Raw genomic sequence first — 18325 nt, 5'->3', positions numbered from 1 at the left:
TTGGATTAGTTTATATTGTTCTTCTATGTCTTCGTATTCTGACTCTATTCTTTATATTATTATTCGACCGTACAACCTCTCCACTGAGCTGATAACAGTTATTCCCCTATAATTAGAGCATTTAGGTTTATCCCATTTCTTGAATATTGAGCTGATGTATCAAACATTTCAATCATCAGGGATATTTTGTCCTTTTAAGCATTTGTTAAATAGTGGAACCAACATATCATGTAATATTTTTGGTCCATACTTTACCAACTCAATTGGAAGGTCTCCAGGTCCTGCTGCTTTACCGTTTTTCGATCTTTTGAGGGCATTGCTTAACTCTCCGGTTGTTATCTCAATCATTTATGTATGTTCGGATATTCCTTCCATTTCGATCTCTTGGAATTTACATCTATCCTCTGTCAGTAAGACCTCATAATGATGTTTCCACTGTTTCAGATTTATTAACTGTAACTTAAATGTTTCCTTTCCTTGCCTCCGGAGAGACTCCACGGTTGCCCAAGTCTTGTTCGACCCCTACACCTATCCACCTCTGCACATCTTTGATCCCACATCTCATTTTTACTTTTTACTACCTCTCTTTTTACATGTCGATTTAATTTGTTATATATCTTGTAATCTTTCTCCTTTCTCGTTGACATCCATTTCTGATAAGCAGTTTTCTTCTTGTTTACTAACATTTGCATATTCTCCGACCACCATTCTTGATTTTTTGTTTCATGTTTGTCTTTATAACCCAAAGCTTCACTTGCAGCCTCATGAATGCATTTTTTAAGTTGCTGGTATAATTCTTTCGCTGATATATTTTCTTGATCCACATTTTGTAATTTTGTGGCCAGTTGTAATTTGTAGAGAAATTTCGTTGAATCTTCTTTTAAGCTTTCTTGATTATATTTAGGGAATATTACTTCTGGTCCCTTTTCTATATTCTGTACCTGAGTGTTATTGTTTTTGCGATAGTTAACTATCACGTTTGCCATAGGTAAACGATGGTCGAATCCACATTATGATCCACGGGAAACTTACGTCAGTTGTTTTCAGCTGGGAAGTTTGACGTTGGATTACATAGTCGATTATCGAGCGCAGATTCCTAGTAGGTTCCATTCCTAATTCCTAGAAAAAATCCATTCATAATTTTGAGAGAAATTGTTTCACAAAAATCTCTAAGACGCATTTCGTTGTCATTGGTTATTTGTTCCCCATATCTTCCCACGACTCTGTTATTTTCTTCTCTCCCTACTCCTCCGTTTAAATCTTCTAGTATAAAGATTTGACAGTTTTCTTTAACTTCAGAGAATATTTTATTCATCTTGTTGCAGAAATCGTCTTTACATTCTGGTTCTGCATCTTCATTTGGGGCATACACTCCGACAATTATGATGTTGTGCCCATTCTTTTTCATTTCCAGTATTAGCAGTTGTTCATTTACTTCAGTCCACGATTTAATATTGTTTTTAAGATTTTTTCGAATGACAATAGAAACTCTCTCTTAGCTCTGTTATCTTTACTCACTCCACTGTGTATATGTATATATTCTCCTCATTTCCTTTTCCCTTTTTCTTGGTCTCGGTAATAGTACATATATCTATTTTGCTTTTCGCTAATTTTTTGAATACTTCTGCTTCTAAGGTCCTTGGTTCTAAGTCCTTGTACATTCCATGTAGCCAATATCATTTTCCTTTTCAGTTGCATTAGTCGTCTTTGTTTTGATCCATCCTTTGTATTCCGAGGCTTTTGGTTGAAATTTTTAGTATTTATTTCTTTTGACAAGGGATGAGTTGCTAGCCCATCGCCTCAACCTTCCTCCTTTATCCGGGCTTGGGACTGGCACCGATATTTACTGAGCTACTCAATCTATCCAGCACTTACCGGAGGCGGAGTTACTTGCATATTTCAAGTGGTTAATAGGGATTCCGTTTACTATAGCGCCACCTGTTTCATTTTTCAGTGAATCTTGCATAATAACTTTCAAGTACAAGTTAAATAGTAATAGAGATAAATTGCATCCTTAGTGGTAGACAGGTGTGACAAATGATAGGTGGGTGACAGGTGGGCGTTTCCCAAACATCTGAAAACAATATCACTGCATTTTACATAATAACTAACTCTGTTATTGTACCCTATTAATGTTTAATTCTTTCTGGTTTTAGAATGACTCCAACACCTCTGGGAGAAGGCAAAAGTACAACTCTTTTGGGATTGGTGCAAGCTTTATCAACACATTTGAAAAAGAACACATTTGCTACAATGAGACAACCTTCTCAAGGTCCAACATTTGGTATTAAAGGTAAAGGATGCCTACTACTTTAAACGTATACCAAACGATTACCAACTTAAAGCATATTGTGTCTGTATTAATCTAATCTCTATTTAAAATTTTAGGAGGTGCTGCTGGTGGAGGTTATTCTCAAGTAATTCCCATGGAAGATGTCAATCTTCATCTTACAGGAGATATCCATGCTATTACAGCTGCTAATAACCTTTTGGCAGCTCAACTTGATGCTAGGATTTTCCATGAAGCAACCCAAAAAGTAATTAAATCGTTACTTATATTACACCGTTGTTTGAAGAGTTTATTACTATATCAAATGACTCGTTTAACTTTTATGATTTATTATTACAAACAAACGTTCTAGACAAAATTTAGTGTTGCAATACTATAGAATAGTATGCAATACTAGGTACCTACTATTTTTAGACATTGTTATTATTAATTATCTCACGATAAACGTTTTTCATCACACTTACTTATAAAATAGATGTTCTAAATATTCTAGTGAGTGGAGCAAAGTAGTTTATGGGTAGTTGACTCGAGGCTTACTTGGTATCATAACATAAAACGAATAATTATAAGAGTGGAGACCCGATGACAAATATATTAGTGAACAGACAAACTTATATGCACTAATAGAAAAATTTGGAGTTTAAAACCAAAAATATGTTATTGGGTTTATAATCTGGTCGTAAAACCAACTATAACATATGCATTAGTGATATGGCCCGAAGGCAATAAAAAGTGCCATCTTTAAATTAAGCAAAGCTTGTTTATTTTGGACTTATAGGGGTTATGAGGGGCACATCAACAATAGTTATGGAGATCCTACTGAACCTCCATCATATGTATATCCTTATAAGGGAGATGAGAGAGTGATGATAAAACATGATAAAACAATATCATAAACAATATTAAGGATACCTGGATTACGTTATTTGGAGTATCAATGACGATTTTTAATCATATGCTACCAAAAGTACATCCAAAGTACCTTCCAGGTGGAAATTCGTTCATGAGGGGGAACCTCCGAGGCATACCTCGAGGGAATCTCTACAAGCCAGGTTGTAGGCTTACATTTGGTAAACAGACGGATCTAAGACTGAAGAAAGATCGGTGCATTCATTTATATTAGTGGTTAGAATATAAGCATATAAATGTTGGAAATACATTTATACAATGTTGCCTTTTACAAGAAAAATTAACTATTTTAAATTTTTTAATATATCTAAAACTACACTACACTATCTTAAAAATCTTAAGATATTTCCTTCTTTGTTTAGGATGCAGCTCTGTATGATCGTCTTGTTCCTAAATTAAAGGGTGTAAGAACATTCTCAAAGATTCAACTTAGACGCCTTAAGCGATTGGGTATAAATAAAACGGATCCCGAGAGTCTTACAGCAGAAGAGAGAAGTAAATTTGCCAGGTTGAACATTGACACCAACAATATAGTTTGGAATAGAGGTAAGATGTTGATTTTTTTTATAATTGAAGTACAATCTTGTAACCTTCTTCTTCTTTTTTTATAATGGCTTTGGATTGCTTGATCCACTCAGCCACCATAGATAATACTGTTTACTTCAATATTAAATATAAGAATATTATGTATATATGTGCACATGTATACACTTATGCACACATACACTTAGGTATTGATAAAAAATACAAAGAAAAATACAAAAAAGAAAGTGGAAAAATACAAGAAAGGAGAGTTAACAGATATGTTCAAGAAATGAGGTTTTTGTATTAAGATAATGGCTTAGAAATAGTCAATATTTAATGAAAAACATATCAGAGGAACTAAATAATGTCGATCAAAGCGTTAGACAAGTAAGATACACATAAAACGCTGGGAATGCACTGATCGATGGCTCAAGATGTTTTTAAATTTAAAATAAATATAACCAACCATAACAAACTAACAAAGAGGCTGGTATTATCGAAAATAGCAAAAATATATGACCCATTAGGATTGATTTCACGAGTGATAATGCAATCTGCAATGCAAATACTCATACACTATTTGTGGACAAAAAAAAAGTTGGGATAAAGAATCTGAGAAGTGTGATCAAAAACGATTTATTGAGTATTACTCACAGTTGAAACACATCAAAGAGATAAAAATACTTAGGTGGAATAATCTAACCAATTCATGGAAAATGGAATTGTACGGATTTGCTGACTCCTCTATGAAATGGTACGGAGTAGGAATATAATATACTAGAACGTTTACTCCTGAGGTAAAAATAAACCTTATAGTAGCCAAAGAAGGTTGCAATAATAAAAGGCTTAACAACACTGCCGAGGCTGGAACTGTGTGCAGCATTGCTGCTTACCAGACTCATGAAAAGAACAATCCAAGCATTAAATCGCAGTGAGGTAGAAATATACGCATGGCCTGATTCTACAGTAATCCTGGAATATATATAAGGACAACCAAGCAGATGAACAACGTTTGCAGCAAACAGAGTAATAGAAATAGTAGACACTATTTTGCGAATTTTTAATTTTAATTACATTTAACGTTTTTTTTTGCGAGTAGCTGGTAGATCGCTTCTATCTAGCTAAATCATTTCTGATTCTTTCAAAATCGCCTCTTTGGCAAAAAATCTGCTTATGATATTAACAGAAATACCAAAGTAAACAGACAAATTTAAGTAAGTATGTTCTTCCAGCAGCTTTAGTTGGTTTTCTAAAATTTTGGCGACTATTTTTATATAAATGTTTACATGTTTTTCTAAAGCTAATAACGCAGACCTTGAATCTGACATAATTACAACTTATAGGGTGATTAGAACTTTTTTTGTTGCCAGCCATTCTAGAGCTCGATACATGGCCAATATTTCTGCAGAGTATATGGAGCATCGTGCATCTATTTGATAAGCTGAAATTTTTCATTTTCGGATGCCTGTTTAGTGGATGTACAAGTTATCACTTCGTCCTTTTCTTGGTTTTTTTAATTATATTTATCTCTAACCTCTATATCTATTACGTTATCTATCCCATAGTGTTTTTTGTGAGATATATCTTTCTTCATTTCACACGTTTTCATTAATGCAGTAAAGGCGATAAACGATCTCATTGCTGCCTTATAAAGCCTGGATCTGACAGAACGTGGAGCTGCATTCTTCATCGGAGAAGATAAATAAAAAATAAATATTAGATAAAGACAAAATCTAAAGACAGGAACCAAAGCAACGCGAAATACCGTTTTTCCTCACAATATTTATGCAATATGTGGTTTACCATCCCTCGGATAGGGCAAAAATGTCTATTTAAGGTGACAGCGTGCTATCCCGTCGTTTGTCGATAAATCAGCATGGTTCAAAGGAAGTTTGGAAGCGGTTGCATAGCACGTACTCCCTTCTACCATTCCGACACTGCTAGGGTATGGTACGGTTAGTATAGAACAAATTTTACAATGCATTTTACAATGATCTAACGAAGTTATGTTGGAATTTTTATCATTGTATAAACTACCCAACTTACTAAAATTTTTACTGCCAACACTGGTGGTAAACTAAACTACTCTGGATATTCGAGGGGATCAAAAAGTAAATATTTATTAATTTCACACCAACGTGGGGTGCCAACTGTGTTCTCTTTTCTTTTCACAATTATCTGTTTTCTATTTTTCTTCGCCAACGTGAACTAACGATTGCAAATCTACACGCTCTGTGAGATTCCTGCTTACGTGTGTTTACGTGTTAGCCTTTATATGTTTTTATTACACTGGATGATATTTTTTAGACATCCCGCTATTTTGTTGGGCAATTTCCGCTGCCGTTTGCTATTTCCGGCGCTCTGATGCTCCATATTTTAGCATCAGTGTTTCTAAGTATTAAAACTTCCATAATATTGAATTATTCTGCCATGCAATGGTGCATTAATTTCCAAATGTATTCCAAAGGATTTCTATTTTTAAGAATTTTAAAAAACGCTTACAAGCCAGAGATACAAAAGAATTATTGTTCTAGCGGCACAAGTATGGCGAGTCTCGGACAATGCGAGTAGTATATTTTTAAAATTAAGACGCCTTTTAAAAAACCCTATATTTGTTTCTGAAGTACGCTTGTCACTCAATCAGCTCAATCAAAACGATCTGTACCAGATATTTTTGAAATTGATAAACAATTAACCTCATGAATCAAAGTCAATCAAATGTTGTTTGCCTACTGTAATGAGGTAATGACCTCAAAGGAATAAATTAAAAATAAATATTTCAGTGGATAAAGTTAAGATTCATCATAATAATTGAAGCTGATAAAATACAATTAACTGGTTAGGATATATAGCTAGAATTATTGATGGAAAAAGTTGTTCTACATAAAGCCCAGTTCAAAATTAAACGTCTGACATTTCACTGAGAAATCCAGATGATAATAAAAGTATTGGATTATTTGTATGTTTACCACTTAATTAAAATATATTTTTTAATGTAATCTTTGTTTCTTTACAGTTCTGGATATCAATGACAGATTCCTCCGAGAAATCACTATTGGTGAATCTCCAACTGAAAAAGGTATGACCAGAAAGGAAGGCTTCCAAATTAGTGTTGCGAGTGAAATTATGGCCATTCTGGCTTTAGCAACAGACTTAGCTGACTTCAAAGAAAGATTAGCAAATATGGTGGTAGCGTTCGACAAGAATAATAAGCCTGTCACAGCCGATGATTTGGGAGCTACCGGTGCTTTATTAGTATTGCTGAAAGATACCATAGAACCAACTTTATTGCAGAGTTTGGAGGGATCACCTGTATTCATGCACGCTGGACCTTTTGCTAATATTGCTCATGGTTCTAACTCAATCATTGCTGACAAAGTTGCTCTTAAATTAGTTGGAGAAGAGGGTATTGTAGTTACCGAAGCAGGATTTTCATCTGACGTTGGTAAGTTAATAAATTAATACATGAAGAACGTATAAAATAAAAGATTAATAAATTAGATCTTTCTTGAATTCAAAATTAGTTTATTAATTCATGTCTACAACCGTGCCATGTATTGTCGAATATCTATTACTATTTTGTATGCCTTTATGTGTTCAGTACATCTTAATGAGTTAAATACAATACCTTCGTACAATAACTTCTGAGTGGTTTTTATATTTTAATGCATTTCATAATTTCAACTTTATAAGTAACTGAAAGTAGACCTGCTGCACGCTGTGCTGTTGTGAAGTGGGCAAATTTCGAAGTCCGGTCAAATTCAAAAACTCACTGAATCCCACAACAAACTCAAGGTATCTTGTTCTTCATCATTATCATCAACCTGTATGCGTCCACTGCTGGACATTTATGTCTCTCTCAGCTCTTTCCACCTGTCTCCGTCTTGTGCGGCTTGCATACAGTTATTGTTAACATGCTTCAGGTTATCAGTCCATCTAGTTGGTGGGCATCCTCTACTCCGTATTGCTTCTTTCCTTGGTCTCCACTTTAAAATACATTTTGTCCATAGGTTGTCTGATAATCTGGCGACGTGTCCTGGCCAATTCCATTTTAACGACGCGATTTTTTCGGTAGCGCTTGTTGTTTTTGTTCTACGACGTATTTCTTGGTTTGGGATTTGGTCTCTCAGAGAGACAACCAACTGACTAACCAAGCAACCATAGCCATCTGAGTCACGCGAATCTTATTAACTACCTTTTTTGTGAGTGTTAATGTTTCCGCTCCATAAGTGAGTACAGGTAACACACATTGGTCAAAGATTTTTCTTTTGAGGCATATGAGGAATCTTGTTAACATGAATAAATTGTAAACAAGATCCCCTCACTTGGGAAGTATGCGAAGTGCTGATCCTTAGGCGACTTTACAACTCCCGTTTGGGTTGAGGTGAATAATGCCGGACCATGCTGTCATGTCAACAGACTTTTATCCTTTATTGTGGGAGAACTAATGCTCTGACGAATCCGTTTCTAAACGGGGGTGAAGGGCTAGCCACAACCTTTCCCATATTACCTTTGTTGCTCGAGGATAGCAAATGAAAACCATTCCACTGGACACGTTTGACAGGTCACGAAAAAGAAGTGCATTTCTCTATCACTCATCTTTAAAGGTAGCCGTTAGTGTGATGCTTTGGCAAAATGTTTACACTTCCAACGTTCTTTACTAGCCTGCGTTTTTTACTTCTCCGGCTAGAAAAGCAATAGGGTTATCAGTACTTCTTTCAGATTCTGTCGTACTGTTGGACCATCCTCCGAGGTATTCGGGAATTCTGGATGACTTCCGACCACCGCTCTGGAGGAGAAGCAAAGGTTTTTCGACAACATCCTCGTGCTCGTGGAATGTATGTGATCTAGGTTTTCACTTGGCAAAAAGTTCACCGGAGGCTCTGTGGTCAGCAAGGTGCCACCGGCAACCAGAATACTTTAATAACAGTTTATTTCTTACGTGAATTTGTCTTACATGAATATTTGTTTAGTATTCTGGGCACAGTGGATACCTTGAATCTCACAGAGATGCCGGCAATTCACGCCTCGACGTGTGACCACGTTCAGACTTCTCGAGAGGTATAGCAACTTCGGCAGAGTGTTGACTCTTCGACGGCCCTTCACTCCGCACCTCCACCTCTCGAGAGGTTCCCGAGCCACCGAGAGAGAAGTAATTCCAAGCCCACCTGGGGCTTTTATTTACTCCTGACCGTCGATAGACTAGTGGAATGCTGTGTCAATTCGACACGATCTGAAATAGCTTTAAAAGACGTGTCTTTCCCTATTTCAGAGAACGTGTCTATCTGGCCAGGGAACGTTTTCTTCGAGCTGTTGGTCGGCTTCTTATTCATTCTAGCACTAAAGATCTTTAGAATCGTTTTCACTTGACGTCTTCTTAGATCGAAGAAATGTTCACTCAGGTAATAATAAAACGTAGAATCGCAGTAAAAGCACTCGGCCAACAAGGTCTAGCGGGGGCTAGTGATGTAAGACGACTAGATCCCGATCGGAGGATGTGCTGCCTTTTTATACACTGTGTTTGCAATTTAGCGACGATCTTCTGCCATGGGGCCAATAACAACGCAGTTAACAAAACTGTTTGTGATTGGCCGACCAGAGTGACAATCTGCGTCGTAATTGGTCACTTCTGGCGATAATTCTAGCAGCCCACTCTCGACTAACGACACCTTAAACGATGGCCACGCTACTGACATCTACCATAGCGCGTCCTGTGTGTGTGTGTGTTGCTGCGATTCTGACAGTTCAAACTATGGCTTGATACTTCTCATTCTATCCCATTACTCGCTTCTTACAGGCAAGGGAAGGGACCTATCAGTATTCTTTTCGCTATATGCAACAGGTTGCTGCTTAACATCTGTTTATTATACTAAAATTGGTATTCATTATACATAATATAGATATTATAAAATTAACAAGCTTATATTTCAGACAAGACATACATATAATATAATGACATGAAATATAACTCTCGACATTTGTATACAATGCGTACTTAATTTTCTCGAATCGCAAATAAAACAAAAATATAAAATGGCAAGTAAAACCAATGTTTTATTTGTCATTTTTTTGTTTTTCTTTTTGCCCGTCAAAGCTTTAAATTTGTTTTTATTTGTAGTTTCTTGTATAATATAATTTGAAATCCTTTTGTTATATAATGTTAAAATTCTTGATATGGGTTTTTTTTGATGAAAAATTGTACATTTATTTAACGGATTAACTATCTATATTGTCAAAATATTACACGAATTAATGTCTGTTATGTGGTCATAATAATTTATGGTCTTCTCTTTATTACGTTATTATTACCTAAACAATTACTAATGATTTTTGCCTTACTTATATATAGCATTAAGTATATCTATTATGTTTTGAACATTTTTTGTCTTTTTTGCTTGAGATCGAATATTTTGAAGCATTTTCATTCGTAATGTGGAACAACGTTAGACCTTGTTCGAACGTTTTTCTTTCTTTTAATTTCTTGTCACTTTAATCTGAATTACTTACACATATGCACGCCTTTATTTAATCAAAAATTGTTATATAAAAAAGTATTAATTTGACTTTTTATATATAAGGTATGGAAAAGTTCTTTAATATCAAATGCAGAGCTTCTGGGGATGTTCCAAACGCTGTCGTACTTGTTTCAACCGTAAGAGCTTTGAAAATGCATGGAGGTGGTCCTGCAGTCACACCAGGAGCACCTTTGGCGCCACAGTACACTGAAGAAAATTTGGAATTGCTTCGTAAAGGACTTCCCAATATTCTTAAACACGTCAGCAACGCTGTGAAATATGGAATCCCAGCAGTCGTGGCAATTAATCATCGCGAGTGAGTATATTATAAAAATGATATTTTTGAGAAAAGACCATAAAAAGATGATTTTTTCGTGGAGTTGTTTCACCGCTTATGCATTATGATTAGATTAGATTATGTGACGTCGTAAAGGCTACGCAGCCTTAACGCACTTCGACCTATAGAGATTTTTTGACTCGTCTCGAAGGATCAATGGACAATTCGAATGTAATTATAATTTCTAATTGTTTTGTAATATCCTCTGCCCACTTCTTCTCGATCGACGATGATGAAATAAAATATTGAGAGTAAAATATAGTTATATTGACAGCTACTGAATTATTACACTATAGTAGTTGTTAAGGTAAAAATTTATAATAGACGGCGTCCCAAAGTAGTTTCGAAGCTATATTGATAATCTCACTAAAATGCTATGATTCATCAAATAAGTGTATTGCCCTTTGCATAGAATAATAACCTTTGACTTTTGAAAGCAGATAAATATAATTTTAACCGAAGAAATAATTTCAAACATTTCCTTAATACCTATTAAACAATTTATAGTTTGCAGGAAATTGAGCAAACTGTAATTAAGCTACTAATCGATATGTTTTACAATTATACACGATGAAACTAAAAAAATTCAGGACATTAAGATTAATTAATGGACTAATTTGTTATTGAATACTTAATCTAGTTGAACTTTAGGATGCCAATACTTCTGATACAGTTGATTAGCTTCCTAGGATAAGCTGACTTCTAGAAGATGTGAGAGGGTACTAGACTGACCCCTTCCAGGAATTTTAGTCGTTTGCAGAATAGTCCTACGCAGTTACATAGTATATGTTCTTCCGTTCTTTTTCCGTTATCATAGACACGACAGTTCTTACTATCTTATTTGTCCATTTTTTTGACATGATATCTCAGAGGGCAGTGACCAGTGAGAAGTCCAATGGCCATTTTGGTATATTTTTAAATCATTTCCAGAAGGCGGTTTGTTGCAGTAGGCGAAACGTTAATGAGTTTTTTTGCTTCCTTTGGTGTGTTAGACCAATGTAATCTTAGTTGAGTTCCCACCTGGGAACCTGGCAACTACATCAAAGTTACTTTGTTAGGTTCCGCCAGCTTCTCGAGGGATTATTTACAGTCTTAAACCAACTTTGACTCATAAGTGAATGACTTATGAGCGTTTAAGGCGGCCTGGCTGTCTAATAAAATAAAAACTTTTGACTTACGGATGTCTGGGTTGAGATATTGTTCGGCACTATAGCATGTATTTCTGTAGCATGCATTTCTGCCTAAAAGATAGTTTCGGCGTTTCCAAGAGATTTGGAGTGCCTGTAATTGGGCCCAATAACTTCCACCCCTGCCCTTTCACCTATCTTAGATTCATCCGTATATCACACGAGTGAACCTACTTCCAGTTTCGGTTCAACTTCTTTACTAATTTATTAGGTTTTTATGACCACTTCAAGGGTGTTTCAAAGTCGAATTTGACTGACATGGCATTTGTCGGCGTCTCCATAGAATCCAATTGAATTTCTTCGAGGATTTTTGGATGGCCAACTAGATCTCCAAATTTCATGATTTGTATCTAGCCGCTGCACATTTTGCTGTTGTTTGTTATGTTTGTGTATAAAATACTTTACCATACCTATGAAAAAGTTGGGAATGGTAATTGAATATCTCAACAATATAATGTAATTAAATATACTTTGATCAGATAAAAGGCATATATCGAGCACAGTTTCATTAAATCTTGCCCAAGTACTTTCGATCCCTAGATCATCTTCAGGGGCATCTGAAATAAGCCAAGAAACGTTTTTTTATAACCAAAGAAATTGAATAACTTCGATAAAAACTCGAAGTTTTATGGTTGAAAAAAGGTTTTTTATATGATTAACGTTTATAGACTTACTTCGTCAATTGTGGCCTATCCGGCAAGAACAAGATGTCATAAACATAAAATTGTACATTACACTACACTACAAATAGACAAACAAACAATTTAAAATAATTTAAGGGAGGCTACATTGCTTGAAGAAGTCGGAGACAGAATGGCTCCTGATCTAACGGAAATGTTGGGGTGACATATGACAAATGACAACTTGGATGAGCAGTCACAATCATAGATATGTGATCTGCACCTTTTACAATTCTATGAAACTAAGTATTGACCAAAAGTCCAACTGACACTACTATAGGAGATCAATGATGAAATATAAAATTATATAGAATATTTTTAAGTAAATTGAATAATCCAGATCTCACACTCAAACTTGTCTGTAATAATTAAGGTGTTAGTTTGAGAGCAACTGAAATAGACGAAAAGTAAGAATGCAAGAAGCGGACTAAACAATATGTTAAACAGTGGGTGGTTGACTACAATAAAATGGTCTACCAAGCACTATCTGTAATATAGAAAGGAAGAGATCTGACTATGTAATTAAAATACTAATAATTGAAAATCAAAATGGAAAGCAAAATATATAAATGGGGTGTAATCCAAGTAGTTCAGTTGAACCCACAATCAATGGTATAACTATAAAATTACTATGGATGTGCTCAGTGCAGGAAGTCTAAACAGTCGAGCTGGGTCCCCTACGAGGTGAAGCTGTAATAAAGTTTTTAAAAATAGGTTTAAATTTAGTACAATTTAAATTAATTTGAGTATTAAGACAGTGAGAGTTTTCATTCGTTTCCCTTGTAATTTCCAAATCTTCCAATAAATCCAACTCCATATAGTTTTTCTTTCTACTAATGTCATGTAAGATAGATGAACCAGTGTTGATGTTAAAATTGTGTTTACTGGATAATAAGTGTTGACCAAAACTTGAAGAGTTTGGTCTTTTCAAATGTTCTGAAACTCTAGTGGATAACTTTCTAATGGTTCTACCTACATAAGAGGCATCACAATCATCACATTTTAATTTGTAAATACCACTTTTGTCAAGTGTGTTCATCCTATCTTTGGTGTTGATTAAGAAGGAACCTAAGGTGTTGTGTGACTTGAAGGAAATTTTGATGTTATCGATTGTAGAAGTAAAAAGTTTAGATATTTTATTGGAAATGCTGCTAATGTAGGTGAAGGAGAAATATCTGGTGTTATTTGAAGCAGTAGGTTGAAGAAAACATTGTGATGAATATGCAAGCTTTTCTGCAATTTTTAGTTTAGCTCTATTTAGAAGCTTATAGATAATGTTAGGATCATAACCATTATTGAAAGCAATTTGTTTAAGAGTGTTAAGTTCTGAATTAAAATTATCATTAGAAAGTGGAAATTTGAGTAACCTATGAATGTAACTGTTGAAAGCAGCCATTTTATGTTGGGTTGGATGATTAGATGTATCATGTATAACATGATCTGTTTGGGTAGGTTTTCTGTAAATATTGTACTCTAAAGAATCTTTATTACGGGAAATAGTCATATCCAAGAAGTTCAACTTTTTATCAGATTCTGGTTCCAGAGTAAAAGAGATGTTGGGATGGAGGTTATTAAGATCATCCAGAATCTGTAAAGCATCATCTTGGGTTCCCTGTATGAGAGCTATACAATCATCAACATACCTTGACCAAAAAACTATTTTGTTGTTGTTGTTAACAAATTTCTGTTCTAAGCTGTCTAAGAAAATGTCAGCCAGAAAAGGTGATAGTGGAGATCCCATTGCTAAACCTGTTGGTTGTTTGTATATTTTTTGATTGAATTGAAAGAAGTCCTGATCCAGACAGAATTTAAGTATAGTTAAGATGGCATCTTTGTCTTTTGCTGATATGTTGCAATTGTCTAGAAGATTGTGTACTAAAGGTAATGTTTCATCTCTTGGTACAGAAGTAAACAGATTGGAAACATCAAAAGAAACTAAATAAAAACCCTCTTCTATCCTAATGTTATTTAACCGTTCTATTAGATCTAAAGAATTTTTGATGGAGAACTTAGGTTTAAAATTAGTGATAGACTGAATTGTGTTGTAAATAAACTCTGATAAAATAGAAACTGGAGTATTACAAAAACTTACTACCGGCCTTATGGGACAATTGTGTTTATGGATTTTAGGAAGTCCATATAACCTAGGTGTTATAGGATTAGATACAATTAACTTTCTGTTGTTATATTTAGTAATAGTATCATTAAACAATTTGACCATTGCTTTTGTTTTATTAATAAAGGTGTTAAGTGGATTTTTTTCCAAAACTACAAAACTGTTATCTGAAAGAAAAGATTCTACTTTCTCTATGTATTGAGTTTGTTCTAAGATTACAACACAATTACCCTTATCAGCCTTGCTGAGTACAAGAGAATCTCTATCAATTTTTTGTTTAATTGATTTTAGCAAATCCTTTTGTTTTTTAAAATTATGGTGATTTCTATGAAAATTGCGTTTGTACTTACATTGTTGTTGTTGAAGTAAGCTAATGCAAGAGTTTCTCAAATATTGTTTAGTATCAGCATTGTTAGTCATACCTTCTATTAGAGTGTCCAGCTCCACCGCAAATCCTCCCAGCACTGAGTCACTTAACCTAAAATTCTGACAAGAAAACTTAAGGCCTAATCCTAAAAAATACAGTTCATCCTCTGAAAAGTTAGTGTTACTTAGATTTAAGACTCTAGGATGAAATTGATGATCTGAAAACTTATGCAAAAGTGTTGAGGTGCTTCTCTGTTGTTTTTGCAAAATCAAACGGTTTAATTTGTTGGTAAGATTTCTCTTCTTGGTGGATTGTAAGCGAGCGACCTCATCTTCTATGTTGTTAAAGGAGTCGTTGACTAGAAACCAAGGATGTTGTTGCAAAATTTGATCATAAGTAATTTTAAGATTGACGTTAATATGGTGAAGTTTGGTATAGTGCTTCTTAAGTTCTCTTTTCAGGATCTTTTTCTCCAAAATCTGTTTTTCTTTATCGGGTACATTTTTTGATGTTTTGACCTTAGCAAAAGTAGGAGTGACTTGATGTGAAATGCACTGTCTAACGAACCAAATGTTCAAGAATATGATCATTCTCTTGCAGGATAGTCTTCTATAAGTATCAACCAAGACTGCCATAGTCAATAAATAAATATAAGGTTGAATGCTCGAATAAATGAACTTTGATCAGATAAAAGGCATATATCGAGCACAGTTTCATTAAATCTTGCCCAAGTACTTTCGATCCCTAGATCATCTTCAGGGGCATCTGAAATAAGCCAAGAAACGTTTTTTTATAACCAAAGAAATTGAATAACTTCGATAAAAACTCGAAGTTTTATGGTTGAAAAAAGGTTTTTTATATGATTAACGTTTATAGACTTACTTCGTCAATTGTGGCCTATCCGGCAAGAACAAGATGTCATAAACATAAAATTGTACATTACACTACACTACAAATAGACAAACAAACAATTTAAAATAATTTAAGGGAGGCTACATTGCTTGAAGAAGTCGGAGACAGAATGGCTCCTGATCTAACGGAAATGTTGGGGTGACATATGACAAATGACAACTTGGATGAGCAGTCACAATCATAGATATGTGATCTGCACCTTTTACAATTCTATGAAACTAAGTATTGACCAAAAGTCCAACTGACACTACTATAGGAGATCAATGATGAAATATAAAATTATATAGAATATTTTTAAGTAAATTGAATAATCCAGATCTCACACTCAAACTTGTCTGTAATAATTAAGGTGTTAGTTTGAGAGCAACTGAAATAGACGAAAAGTAAGAATGCAAGAAGCGGACTAAACAATATGTTAAACAGTGGGTGGTTGACTACAATAAAATGGTCTACCAAGCACTATCTGTAATATAGAAAGGAAGAGATCTGACTATGTAATTAAAATACTAATAATTGAAAATCAAAATGGAAAGCAAAATATATAAATGGGGTGTAATCCAAGTAGTTCAGTTGAACCCACAATCAATGGTATAACTATAAAATTACTATGGATGTGCTCAGTGCAGGAAGTCTAAACAGTCGAGCTGGGTCCCCTACGAGGTGAAGCTGTAATAAAGTTTTTAAAAATAGGTTTAAATTTAGTACAATTTAAATTAATTTGAGTATTAAGACAGTGAGAGTTTTCATTCGTTTCCCTTGTAATTTCCAAATCTTCCAATAAATCCAACTCCATATAGTTTTTCTTTCTACTAATGTCATGTAAGATAGATGAACCAGTGTTGATGTTAAAATTGTGTTTACTGGATAATAAGTGTTGACCAAAACTTGAAGAGTTTGGTCTTTTCAAATGTTCTGAAACTCTAGTGGATAACTTTCTAATGGTTCTACCTACATAAGAGGCATCACAATCATCACATTTTAATTTGTAAATACCACTTTTGTCAAGTGTGTTCATCCTATCTTTGGTGTTGATTAAGAAGGAACCTAAGGTGTTGTGTGACTTGAAGGAAATTTTGATGTTATCGATTGTAGAAGTAAAAAGTTTAGATATTTTATTGGAAATGCTGCTAATGTAGGTGAAGGAGAAATATCTGGTGTTATTTGAAGCAGTAGGTTGAAGAAAACATTGTGATGAATATGCAAGCTTTTCTGCAATTTTTAGTTTAGCTCTATTTAGAAGCTTATAGATAATGTTAGGATCATAACCATTATTGAAAGCAATTTGTTTAAGAGTGTTAAGTTCTGAATTAAAATTATCATTAGAAAGTGGAAATTTGAGTAACCTATGAATGTAACTGTTGAAAGCAGCCATTTTATGTTGGGTTGGATGATTAGATGTATCATGTATAACATGATCTGTTTGGGTAGGTTTTCTGTAAATATTGTACTCTAAAGAATCTTTATTACGGGAAATAGTCATATCCAAGAAGTTCAACTTTTTATCAGATTCTGGTTCCAGAGTAAAAGAGATGTTGGGATGGAGGTTATTAAGATCATCCAGAATCTGTAAAGCATCATCTTGGGTTCCCTGTATGAGAGCTATACAATCATCAACATACCTTGACCAAAAAACTATTTTGTTGTTGTTGTTAACAAATTTCTGTTCTAAGCTGTCTAAGAAAATGTCAGCCAGAAAAGGTGATAGTGGAGATCCCATTGCTAAACCTGTTGGTTGTTTGTATATTTTTTGATTGAATTGAAAGAAGTCCTGATCCAGACAGAATTTAAGTATAGTTAAGATGGCATCTTTGTCTTTTGCTGATATGTTGCAATTGTCTAGAAGATTGTGTACTAAAGGTAATGTTTCATCTCTTGGTACAGAAGTAAACAGATTGGAAACATCAAAAGAAACTAAATAAAAACCCTCTTCTATCCTAATGTTATTTAACCGTTCTATTAGATCTAAAGAATTTTTGATGGAGAACTTAGGTTTAAAATTAGTGATAGACTGAATTGTGTTGTAAATAAACTCTGATAAAATAGAAACTGGAGTATTACAAAAACTTACTACCGGCCTTATGGGACAATTGTGTTTATGGATTTTAGGAAGTCCATATAACCTAGGTGTTATAGGATTAGATACAATTAACTTTCTGTTGTTATATTTAGTAATAGTATCATTAAACAATTTGACCATTGCTTTTGTTTTATTAATAAAGGTGTTAAGTGGATTTTTTTCCAAAACTACAAAACTGTTATCTGAAAGAAAAGATTCTACTTTCTCTATGTATTGAGTTTGTTCTAAGATTACAACACAATTACCCTTATCAGCCTTGCTGAGTACAAGAGAATCTCTATCAATTTTTTGTTTAATTGATTTTAGCAAATCCTTTTGTTTTTTAAAATTATGGTGATTTCTATGAAAATTGCGTTTGTACTTACATTGTTGTTGTTGAAGTAAGCTAATGCAAGAGTTTCTCAAATATT

General features: G+C 34.2%; 2 protein-coding genes across 3 annotated transcripts in view; one reads left to right on the top strand and one right to left on the bottom strand.

Annotated features, from left to right (window-relative positions):
- Positions 1-18325, top strand: part of pug (pug C-1-tetrahydrofolate synthase, cytoplasmic) — a 115500-nt gene that overhangs the window by 79601 nt on the left and 17574 nt on the right. For both annotated transcript variants that reach the window (XM_072523597.1, XM_072523598.1), the window contains exons 9-13: positions 2157-2293; positions 2389-2537; positions 3562-3745; positions 6741-7169; positions 10303-10555. In XM_072523597.1, the coding sequence (XP_072379698.1) occupies positions 2157-2293; positions 2389-2537; positions 3562-3745; positions 6741-7169; positions 10303-10555 (1152 nt within the window). The remainder of the gene's footprint in view (positions 1-2156; positions 2294-2388; positions 2538-3561; positions 3746-6740; positions 7170-10302; positions 10556-18325) is intronic.
- LOC140433081 (uncharacterized) lies at positions 14408-16937 on the bottom strand. The gene is made up of 3 exons (XM_072521141.1): positions 15809-16937; positions 14453-15691; positions 14408-14420 (listed from the first exon to the last, which is right to left on the bottom strand). The coding sequence occupies exons 2-3, from the start codon at positions 15559-15561 to the stop codon at positions 14408-14410; spliced, it is 1122 nt and encodes a 373-aa protein (XP_072377242.1). The 5' UTR covers positions 15562-15691; positions 15809-16937.

This window comes from Diabrotica undecimpunctata, chromosome 2 (assembly GCF_040954645.1).
Source record: "Diabrotica undecimpunctata isolate CICGRU chromosome 2, icDiaUnde3, whole genome shotgun sequence".
NCBI classification, from domain to species: Eukaryota; Metazoa; Arthropoda; class Insecta; order Coleoptera; family Chrysomelidae; genus Diabrotica; species Diabrotica undecimpunctata.
This window is presented reverse-complemented; position numbering and strand designations above follow the sequence as displayed.